The 12155-nt window shown below is 45.6% G+C and overlaps 1 protein-coding gene across 2 annotated transcripts in view; it reads right to left on the bottom strand.

Moving 5' to 3' along the window:
• adamts18 (ADAM metallopeptidase with thrombospondin type 1 motif, 18) overlaps positions 1-11613 on the bottom strand; it is a 95872-nt gene extending 84259 nt beyond the window's left edge. For both annotated transcript variants that reach the window (XM_061765305.1, XM_061765316.1), the window contains exons 1-3: positions 11201-11613; positions 10868-10970; positions 4767-5077 (exon numbers count right to left, since the gene is read on the bottom strand). In XM_061765305.1, coding sequence (XP_061621289.1) covers positions 4767-5077; positions 10868-10970; positions 11201-11548 — 762 coding nt within the window. In that variant the 5' untranslated portion in view covers positions 11549-11613. The remainder of the gene's footprint in view (positions 1-4766; positions 5078-10867; positions 10971-11200) is intronic.
• Between the last annotated feature and the right edge of the window lie 542 nt (positions 11614-12155).

Here is a 12155-nt window from a genome sequence, read left to right as displayed (position 1 = left end):
GGAGTGTATGACACAGTGTTGTAGTCGTAGTAGTAGTCCGAAACAATATCTTTTGTTTTTTATACTATTCGTCACCAACTAATTGAAATAAAATGTTGAACTTAATTAACCAAATCAGTAAACACCAGACCCTGATTTTTTTAGGACTTGATACAATGCACTCCCCTTAGTCTTTGCTACAGTTTGGGGCTCAACAAGCTCAGTAACCTGAACATGAGAAAACCTCTTTTCCTCAACATGCAAGCCGTGTTGATTAAACATCGTCATTCTCTCTGCGCAAGAGCCCCACTGACAAGTTCATGTCACTCAAGTACCGAGCCTTTAAGGACATGCAGAAAATAATTACAAAGTGTGCACAATTAACAAGGCCCTGGGGGATGAAATCCCTCATCATCTAGCGCTGCTCTTAATACTGTCTCATTTTCTACACTTCCATCTGTTTGACCCCTGGCCCAGAGTGCTTGAGTATTAGTTCAAGTCCAGAAGCCCCAGCTGACTTCCCCTCTTTAAGAGACAATAACAAGAAGAACGAGGGTTTCTTATTCTTCCTTTCTCCTCTTTGCTTGCTCTCAGCCCATTTGGTTCCCCCTTAAAGCCCTTTGACATGAACAGTCCATCTTTCAAAAGAGATGATACGGCCTCCCTGGGAGCTTCCAAGGCTGGACAATGGCTTCACATTATCCCTGCACAACACTTTCTCTCACTCGTGCTCTCTCACTCACCATTCATGATGTCACCCTCTTTTCTTCTCTCTCATGTGTCTTTCTTCCTCTGCTGCATTGTTTGTAATCCCACCTTAATCCCCCCTCCGGCAACCTTGAATGCAGTTGCTCCTTATTTTGTACTTAATCCTAAAATTCTTGGTAGGAAAGCTGCATAAAAGCATGGGTGAGTCCAGTCTCACACCACACACATGCAGACCATAGTACTTAGATAAAATAAGATAAAGTGAGATGTCAATATTCATTCAACTTGTATCTTTGGGATGTCCTTCGAAAGCACCTACTAGCCCATATGCCAGGGGTGGCCTAACCTTTTGGCTCAGGGGCCACATTGACTTTTAAAATTTGACAGGCGGGCCAAGCCAGGACCAGATGCTTACATATTAAAAAAAATAAATTAAAAAGGCATTGTAGTGTTAATACTTTACTTTTAATGGGAACAGTGTTGTATGGTTGATCACCTTTTTTTTGCCAGTGCATCAAAGTGTTAGTTTTGTTGAGGCTATTCTCAGAACACATCTGAGGTGTTCATCACTCAGCTGGGATCTGTAGGATGTTTAGTTGGTGTTCATCACACTAAAAGTCTGTTCACACACATATGTAGAGCCAAACACCACCGACATCCTCTGTGCCATCTTCTGGAATTTTGGAAATTTGTCAGCGCTTAATGAAGTATAAAACTCATCCAGTTTGAAAGTTGAACTTCTCTTTTAAGACAGTATCACATTGGAGATCAATCAGTTCCATCTGAAGCTCCCGTGGCGCTGTTTCAAGGTCTTGTGTGACTGAATCTTGGATGGCAGTTTGTCAGATAAAGGTGTTTTGCTGAGCCTGCAAGCTTGATTTTACCCGCTGAGCCATAGCCATCAGTTCCTGCGTTGATTGGCTGTTAGCATAATCAGCATGCTTGGTAGAAAAGTGACGGCTGATGTTATATTCCTCTAAAACCGCAATAGTTTTTTTTAACAAATTAGACATAGAGCCTTTGACCGGACTTCAGTGAAAAAGTATTTAGTAGTCCATCCTATATTAAACCCTCGGCACTCACTGTCAACTTTTCTTTTCTTTGGCCCACTCATGGTTGAAGAAGGGTTCAGAGCAGTAGCAGAGTAAAAACAAAACAGCCAAAGTCAATTCAATGTATCACTGTACTTACTGCGCTACCTGGTGGAACGACTGGGCATTACAGGACAAACTGGTGGAACCACTCGGCATTACAGGACAAGGTCAAATTAATGCAGTCATGATTTTGATATGATTTGGGCAATTCTGTGCCAATCTTCGGCGGGCCGGATTGAAATGATCAACGGGCTAGATGTGGCCCGCGGGCCATAGTTTGCCCACCCCTACCATAGGCCCTTAATAGGCAATAGGCCCCCGAACTGTTAAGCCTTCACTACGTGTTTTGGTTGGGTCAGCACTTCTTCCCATGCTAACGATGCACAGACAGCCTGTACAAAAGGCCCCAAAGTCATTCATTGTTCTGGAAAATATGCTCATCTCTGTAGTCAAGTCGCCTTAAGCATTTATTACTTTTGTGTTCCTTTGTGTATTTGTTATTCAAGCCATCCAGTTCATGTAGTTTGTGAATGGGCAGTGACGTCACGGTGGCTGGAAGCAGAGGTTGCGACTCAGTCGGGTGTACCGGGTTATGAGTTTGTTCAGCTGTTGTCCATCCATCCATCCATTTTCTGAGCCGCTTCTCCTCACTAGGGTCGCGGGCGTGCTGGAGCCTATCCCAGCTGTCATCGGGCAGGAGGCGGGGTACACCCTGAACTGGTTGCCAGCCAATCGCAGGGCACATAGGAACAAACAACCATTCGCACTCACAGTCATGCCTACGGGCAATTTAGAGTCTCCAATGAATGCATGTTTTTGGGATGTGGGAGGAAACCGGAGTGCCCGGAGAAAACCCACGCAGGCACGGGGAGAACATGCAAACTCCACACAGGCGGGGCCGGGGATAGAACCCGAGTCCTCAGAACTGTGAGGCTGACGCTCTAACCAGTCGGCCACCGTGCCGCTGTTCAGCTGTTGTATCAATGACAAAGTTAGTTTACTATAAGTGCCGTGTTAGAATTAGCCATCAATTGTGCTATTTATTTATTTATTTATTTGAAAAGTGCTATAGAAATAGAGTCTGATTGATTGACTGATGAGTGATATTAGTGATTTTATATTATGTTAATTATTGACAGTTACAGCAGAAATCTGCCATCATAACTGATGCCCTCTGTCTTTCAGAACAAGAGCATAATACAGGAAGTGCTATGCGAACTGTGTAAATGTTGAACTTAACAGCATTCTTAATAGCTGTTATTTATAAGTGTACTTATTTGATTATTTTAATTTCTCATATGGTTTGGTTTGCTTACCAATCTGTGTTTGGTCATTCTTCCTCTCTTGGAAAACCACACACAGAGAGACACAGACACGCACACACACGCACATACGCAAAGGCAAACACTCGAAGTGTGAAGCTGCTGAGTAATAGGACAGAAATGCATATTTCCTTCTTTCTTTTGGTTCTTCATGTTTATATTTCAAAAGAAATTTGTTCTTAACCCATTCCTGATGTATTTGTTTTGGATTCATGACAGGGGTTTGTTTTATTCAACTATTTATTTTAATGCATGTCAAAATGGAAATGCTATTTTATTTTATTTTGTATTTTTGTTGTTATTTTGAAAGGAAAGGACATTTGGTTTGAATACTACAGTATTATCACATGATGCCTGACTGACTTAAAAATAATTGAGCTTTGACTCACTGTACAAAATCTTTTTAGCCCTTCAAGATGTTTTATTGAATACCCCTGCACTAGCCCCTATCAAAAAATACCACACTAGTCATAGGTCCGTGGTAATGGGATAAGAAAGAGAGTGAGATAGTTATATTAATTCAGTGCTTATCTCTGGAACTTCTGCCTGAGATATGAAAACACTGAAGTCCATTTTAGGTGTCCAAATACCCAGAAGCATACCTAAACTAGGGCGACCAGGCATCCAGAGGCATAACTAAGTTTGGTTACCCAGATATCATATATCATACCTAAGTTAGGTTGATAAGAGGTCAGGAAGCATACCTAAACTACAGTGTTTAGACAGGAGCATACCTTAATAAGGGTAACCAGACATCCAGAATCACACCAAAACTAGGGTGACGAGATGTCCAAAAACCTACCTAAATTAATGCGACCAGACGTCGAGAATCATACTTAAGTTTGGGTGACCAGATGTTCAGAATCATACTGTAATTTAGGGTGACCAGTCCTCAATAAACATATATAAACTACAACATGTAACATCATCCATTACTATAAAACCCAGAGTCAGGTAAGATACATTAACGTCACAGTTTAGCTAACCAATCGCTGTTCAAACATGAACTAGCTGCATGTTGGTTATGCATTTTAATGTGAGGACAATAACGTTACAGACAGTACGGAGACAAGTTTGGAACCATGAGAATATGTGATTGTGAATGTGTTGGCCCAATGGTTAAGATCATCGCCTGCCACCGTGGGGGACCTAGGTTCAAAACCCCGACTGGACCATCCGCCAAAATCCTCCGGACTCACGGCTGTGGTGTCCTTGAGCAAGACACCGATACCCCAAAATGCTCCCCGGGCGCTTCAGCTGCCCCCTGCTCCAGTGTGTTCCACTAACATGTGTATGTGTTCACTGTGATGGGTTAAATGCAGAGAACAAATTTCGTGTGCGTGCATGCATGCATGTTCATGACAATAAAAGATGATTCTTCTTCTTCTTCTTAAGTCGTACAACTAACTAACACAAGTCCAGGCACAAAGCCTATGACTTGACTTATAACTTGCTCAACCCAAATAACGACTTGTCTCGACTTGCTTGAAATTTGCCACAGTAACTTGTGCCCTGCTTGAAACTTGTAGTCTATGACTTGAGACTTAATGACTTGCAGTCACCTCAGCTGTATTGTACATGCCACGCCACTAGTTGGCAGTGTAACTCTAAACGCAACAGAGCAGCAATGACCGGTCGAATGTAACAACAGTAGCAGACTTACCAGCCCCGAGCACGTCGATATGGCCGCCGAAGAGGACGACAGGTTCCGGATAAATCCTTGATAGAGGCAGTCATGGTACCCCTCGCCTCCGGTTACTGTGGTGATGCCGCCCGAGCCCAGCGTCTGCACTGTGAAGCCCGGGCCAACCACCAAGGACGGCTGCAGGTCCAGGTGCACGTCCCGGCCAAAGACAGTGAGGCGATAGTGCACGGATGAGGAGTGCGACACGGACCTCCTACTGCGGCGGCTCACATCGTGGCTCAGGTACCGTCCTTGAGAGTCAACCTCCACCGGGGTGGCGAAGGCATAGTCTGAGGGAGACAGAGGACAGGAAGTCATGTGCACCGTCAGAAATACTTTTCTGGGGCCAAAACCAAGAGGTATGTTTTTTAAACTGTGAAGGTCTAGGGAACAAAAACAGTACATTCGAGGGTGCCATCCTGTTGACAAAGGTACAATATCCTAGTCCTTTGGGGTTGGGGGGGTTACATAAGTGCTATTTGTCCCTTGTAGCAGAAGAAAGGACTTTAGAAAGCACATACCGCCCTTTTAAAAGACCAGAATACCACAGTGTAAGAAACATACCGTAGGTCCCGTTGGACTAATTGGACTCAAGACAAACTGTACCTTTTCTATGGTTCAATAATGTCCTCTAAGGATCTATGTGGTACTTGTCTTTGGGGGAGTTTTGCACCTTGGTGCTATTTATCCCTTGTTGGTGGCACTTCTGTGGATCTGTGATTGACAGACGATCAATCCAGGGTGTGGTATGCCTGTTATCAATAGTGATAGACTCCAGCTCCCTGTGACCCTGAACACTTATTGTGTATTGGTATGGCAGGTCAGTCATATGTACTGACTGTAAACATTATAAAGTCAACTTCCTTTTTAGGATTACAGTAATCGTCCGCAAATAGCAGGGGAGAGAGATTGTGTCCTGCTCTGCATACCGAAAAACCGTGAGTAATTGATGCCCCCACAAAATATTTATATATTCCTATATTAACAGCTTAAAGCCCAAATACGCTATACCAAAACCTTTGATTACAAAACACTTTAATACCATTTAAAAGTCATCTTAAAATTTCATCTTTGAAAATAATAGCTTACAGATGATTAGCTTGGAAAAATATATGTACAGTGGTGCCTTGAGAATTGAGTTAAATTCATTGCATGACTCTGCTTGTAACTCAAAATACCTGTACCTCAAATCATCTTTCACCATTGAAATGAAGGAAATGTCATTAATCTGTTCGAGCCTCCCTCAAAACACATTTTTGTGTATGTGTGTGGTTTTTTTAACAGGGAACATTATAATATTGTACTTTGTAAAATCATAGCGCAATAGCAAAATAAAATAGAATGTAAAGTATTTCATAGTTTGTGCATCATGATTTAATGCTGGGCGGCACGGTGGCCGACTGGTTAGAGCGTTAGCCTCACAGTTCTGAGGTGCGGGGTTCAATCCCCGTCCCCGCCTGTGTGGAGTTTGCATGTTCTCCCCGTGCCTGCGTGGGTTTTCTCCGGGCACTCCGGTTTCCTCCCACATCCCAAAAACATGCATTAATTGGAGACTCTAAATTGCCCGTAGGCATGACTGTGAGTGCGAATGGTTGTTAGTTTCTATGTGCCCTGCGATTGGCTGGCAACCAGTTCAGGGTGTACCCTGCCTCCTGCCCGATGACAGCTGGGATAGGCTCCAGCACGCCCGCGACCCTAGTGAGGAGAAGCGGCTCAGAAAATGGATGGATGGATTTAATGCTGCAATCCAATTCATTGGTTTCCACAGGGAAAAAAGGCAAATAGAATTTTTAAATCGGGGACTGCAAATGTACACGGGATTCCTGTAATCGTAATCAATTATGACATTAGATTTATACTACTGGTGTACGGTACATGTAGTCTTATTCAGATTTTTCTGTCCAGAACATTCCCACATGGAACAAATTGAGTGAAGGACAGGAAGTGTAACTGCTGTAAACAAATACAGTGCAACTGAGCCCCTGGCAATCAGATGTCATAATAATAATTCAGAAAAAAAATAAAATAAAGTTGTCATATATTACAAAGAGTTGATCTGAGTCGCGATGTACTAAGCTACCGCCTCCACCAATCATATGGCTGACTCATCGATATACAGTATAACACTTTGTGTATGTCAGATTCAGTTAAAAAAAAGTAAAACAAACAAAGCAAAACGATTTAATAGCTTCAATTCCAGTGCTTGTCAGAGCAAATAAAGGTTTCAAATGAATGGCTAGGTTACAGTGAGCTTCATTCACTGTTTCCTGTCACGCTCCAATGCTGGGAGAAGCCCGCCGTCTTTTTCTGCCAAGCCCCTAATAAATCAACGCTTGTAAATAGTCCCTACAGGGCAACTTGGCCAAGAGGGAATCCCAGAGTGTGCGCAGCACATTTTTTTGGGAACTCATGACTCTCTAGACCCCGACATTGTCCATCCATCCAACCATTTTCTTTACCGCTTATCCTCACTAGGGTCGCAGGCTGCTGGAGCCTATCCCAGCTATCTTCGGGCGGGAGGCAGGGTACACCCTGAACCGGTCGCCAGCCAATCCCAGGGCACCCTGACATTGTCACACTCCTAATTTGCTTTTTGAGGACTCCCAAACGTTACCATACTTGAGCCATTCCAGAGGTTATTCCTGTCATTTACTGTGAAACCTCTAAAAATTTCCTATAGGATAATCTGTCGTCGTTTTAAAACCATTTATAACTTCACAATGTTTTTCAAGCAACATTATCAGTTGCACAGACAAAAAAGAAGTTACTCACTGTGAAACTCAAATCCGGCCCCGCCTGTGTGGAGTTTGCATGTTGCTTGCGTGGGTTTTCTTCGGGTACTCCTGTTTTCTCCCACATCCCAAAAACATGCCTGGTAGGTTAACTGAAGACTAAATTGTCCGTAGGTGTTAATGTAAGTGCGAATGGTTGTTTGTCTATACTGTATGTGCCCTGCAATTGGCTGGCGACCATTTCAAGGTGTACCCCCCTCTCGCCCAGAGTTAGCTGAAATAGGTGCCAGTACGCCCGCGACCCTAGTGAGGATAAGCCATCCATCCATCCATTCTCTACCGCTTATCCGGGTCGGGTCGCGGGGGCAGTAGCTTCAGCAGGGACGCCCAGACTTCCCTCTCCCCAGCCACTTCATCCAGCTCTTCCGGGGGGATCCCTAGGCGTTCCCAGGCCAGCCGAAGGATGTAGTCTCTCCAGCGTGTCCTGGGTCGTCCCCGGGATCTCCTCCCGGTGGGACATGCCCGGAACACCTCACCAGGGAGGCGTCCGGGAGGCATCCGAATCAGATGCCCCAGCCACCTCATCTGGCTCCTCTCAATGCGAAGGAGCAGCGGCTCTACTCTGAGATCCTCCCGGATGACCGGGCTTCTCACCCTATCTCTAAGGGAGAGCCCGGACACCCTGCGGAGGAAACTCATTTCGGCCGCTTGTATCCGGGATCTTGTTCTTTCGGTCACGACCCACAGCTCATGACCATAGGTGAGGGTAGGAGCGAAGATCGACCGGTAAATTGAGAGCTTCGCCTTTCGGCTTAGCTCTTTCTTTACCACAACGGACCGATACAAAGTCCGCATCACTGCAGACGCTGCACCGATCCGCCTGTCGATCTCCCGTTCCATTCTTCCCTCACTCGTGAACAAGACCCCAAGATACTTGAATTCCTCCACTTGACGCAGGATCTCATCCCCGACCTGGAGATGGCATGCCACCCTTTTCCGACTGAGGACCATGGTCACAGATTTGGAGGTGCTGATTCTCATCCCAGCCGCTTCACACTCGGCTGCGAACTGCTCCAATGAGAGTTGGAGGTCACGGCTTGATGAAGCCAACAGAACCACATCATCTGCAAAAAGCAGAGATGCAATACTGAGGCCACCAAACCGGACCCCCCCTACGCCTCGGCTGCGCCTAGAAATTCTGTCCATAAAAGTTATGAGCAGAATCGGCGACAAAGGGCAGCCTTGGCGGAGTCCAACCCTCACCGGGAACGAGTCCGACTTACTGCCAGATATGCGGACCAAACTCTGACTCCGGTCGTACAGGGACCGAACAGCCCGTATCAGGGGGTTCGGTACCCCATACTCCCGAAGCACTCTCCACAGGACTCCCCGAGGGACACGGTCGAACGCCTTCTCCAAGTCCACAAAACACATGTAGACTGGTTGGGCGAACTCCCATGCACCCTCGAGGACCCTGCCGAGGGTGTAGAGCTGGTCCACTGTTCCACGGCCAGGACGAAAACCACACTGCTCCTCCTGAATCTGAGATTCGACTTCCCGACGGACCCTCCTCTCCAGCACCCCTGAATAGACTTTACCAGGGAGGCTGAGCAGTGTGATCCCCCTGTAGTTGGAACACACCCTCCGGTCCCCCTTCTTAAAAAGGGGGACCACCACCCCAGTCTGCCAATCCAGAGGCACTGTCCCTGATGTCCACGCGATGTTGCAGAGGCGTGTCAACCAGGACAGCCCCACAACATCCAGAGCCTTTAGGAACTCCGGGCGAATCTCATCCACCCCCGGGGCCCTGCCACCGAGGAGCTTTTTAACTACCTCGGTGACCTCAAACCCAGAGATAGGAGAGCCCGCCTCAGAGAACCCACACTCTGCTTCCCCATGGGAAGGCGTGTCGGTGGAATTGAGGAGGTCTTCGAAGTATTCTCCCCACCGACTCACAACGTCCCAAGTCGAGGTCAGCAGCGCCCCATCCCCACTATACACAGTGTTGGATAAGCAGTACAGAAAATGGTTTGATGGATGGATTTTTTTATGTCCAAACAAAAGCATAAGTGACCACAGTAAGCAAAGAAAAAGCGAAAAAAATGTGTACTTTAAATAGGGGTGTTTTTTAATCTTCGGAAATCGGTCCAATGTCAGCAAAATAAACGAGTATCGGATCAGGTCAGACTGGTTCGAAAATCTTGGATTTTACCACTCTTATACAAACAGCTCATTCCACACTCAGCTCCAGCACTTCTATCCAGGAGCACCCAGACGGCATGCAGAGCCCACGTGATCACAACAACAGGTTGCTAAGGCGCTAACATAGTAGCAAGGAGTGAGAATGAATGTTGTTTGAAAGTCCATTATTGACACTCCAGTTTAAGTTCACTGTAAAACTAAACTCACTAAACAAAAGAATCACCCCTATTGAATGTTCAAAAACATAAGAGCCTTTGTTTCTTTCTTCCTTTTTGTTGACAAAAATCGCTAGCTCAAAGCTAAAACACAATGAATGAAAGACGAGCTAACGAAAATTCGCACTAAACTCTCAAAATAATTAATATTGGTACACAAACGCTGTATAAACACATACAAACAGGCAATATAACAATACTCTGGCATATATTCTTCGAACTCTGTGAAAAAAAACGTGATATGATAACAATATTCGACCGTGACTTCTTCTTCTTTCTCTGTTACTGCGAGAGTGTATCTCATTGCGTGGATCACACTGCCCCTCAGAGGCCAAGACGTGCACAGCAAGAACGGCGATTGTCAATAAAACTGAACCCCACTTGCAACAAGTTCAAGTGTATTACCGCACATGTGGAGAAAGCAAATGATGTTCTCACATATACTGACAGAAGGAAAAAAATGAATCGAACTTTAATTGTTATTTTGCACTTGCGCAGCCGTTATGTTGCAATTCAAATATATATTTTGACATTTGTTTTATTCGTTATTTCATGGCGCAATGCATGCTGGGAGCACACGATTTTACACTTCTGCTACGTGGTAAAAAATAAACTAACTCTCTGTGTGACGTCAACCCAAATCCTATGATTCAGTGGAAACTGTAGTCAATTACTGGAAAAAATAAAGTATTTTACTGTAAGGTATGTGGTTTAAAAAAAAATGTGGAATTTACAGAAATGTCTAACAGTGTAATAATAAATGCATTTAAAATGCATTTTTTAATTCTATGTATTTTTGGGGTTATTTTACCCGAATACCAGGAGTCGAGTTTCCATTCATATTCTTCCATCCGTGATTTTCTATTTCTCGCTGACAACTTGTAGCCAGCATGCATGCCATCTGAACGACAATGACAAGTGGAACACTCACCATGATTCAAACCGTGGCTACTGGAGGAAGAAGAGGAGAAAGACGAAAAGTAGCCGTCTGACACCGTGTGCAGGGAGGCGTGTGTGCAGCAAGTGTTCAAAGTCTGCAAAAAATAAAAATAAAAGACGGGTATAACAACAGGTGATGCATACATGACATGAATCGGTGTTTCAGGTTCAGGTCCGTGCACGTGGTATTATGCGTAATTGCCGTTAGGATTATGAGGTGGGTCCTTGGGAAACTTCTCTGTGAGGAGTCCGTGGACTGGAAAGGTACGAGAACCCCTAAGATGAGTGACATAAACGAATGTGCAATGGATTTTTAAATGAATACCTTGGTGAGGCTCCAGGTCAGCAGGGTGGAGAGCAGCCGTCCTGGGGCGCAGCCGACCAGCGGCATGGGTAGAGTCCAAATGAGAAGCAGCAGACAGTCCATGGTGGTGGTCGAGACGGTGGTGGGTACAGGCGAGCTCACACCTCCCCGCCACTTCTCGTAGTGCGCACGAGATCGAAACGCGCGCCAAATATTGCCATCATCACGCAGTGCGCGCGCATCGTGGACCCCCTCAGGTGAGGTCCACTCGTGTGAGTGAGTGAGTGAGTGAGACGCAGGTAGTCCAACTCTGACTGAATGAGTGAATGCAAGTGAGTGAGCCCGGGTGGGAGAGCCTGTCGTGCGCATTTGGCCCAATCAGCTCGCAGCATCACAAGAGCACGCGTGGAAAGCTGAGCAGGCACTCGAAACCCCCACACCAGGCCGTGCAAGCTCGTACACGTACCTTGTCGCGTGCGCGTGGACGTCACGAGAGCAGCTGGCGTGACACGACACACATTTTGTCAACTCTGTGCTTGTATGTTGAGCACTTCATGCGTAAAGCGCTTTGCGATTCCCATTAAGACTCAATACAGTCCAAAATACAGCAGTGCCAATGCTGACGCGCACGAGTCACGAATGCTGGTTTTCTTTGCATCTGCCTTCAAGCATGCGCTGTAATGTTGTGTGTCAAAAGTAGCACTCGCAACAATGCATGTTCGAGGTACTGAGACAAGCGTTGCCACGAGTGCATTACTTCATTACAAATACAAGGTGGCATACACATATTTAAGGGAAGGAAGGGAGGATAGCATGGAGGTGGAAGGAGGGAGGAAGAAGGGATGTATGAAAGGGGGAAAGGATCAAGGAAATCAGCAAAAATGGAAGGAAGGAAGGAAGGAGAGTATAAAGGGAGTAAAGTGGGAGCGAGGGATGGAGGAAGCCAGGCTTGGTGAAAGGGAGAAAGGATGGAAGG

This window comes from Phyllopteryx taeniolatus, chromosome 2, assembly GCF_024500385.1.
Source record: "Phyllopteryx taeniolatus isolate TA_2022b chromosome 2, UOR_Ptae_1.2, whole genome shotgun sequence".
In the NCBI taxonomy this organism is placed as follows: domain Eukaryota; kingdom Metazoa; phylum Chordata; class Actinopteri; order Syngnathiformes; family Syngnathidae; genus Phyllopteryx; species Phyllopteryx taeniolatus.
This window is presented reverse-complemented; position numbering and strand designations above follow the sequence as displayed.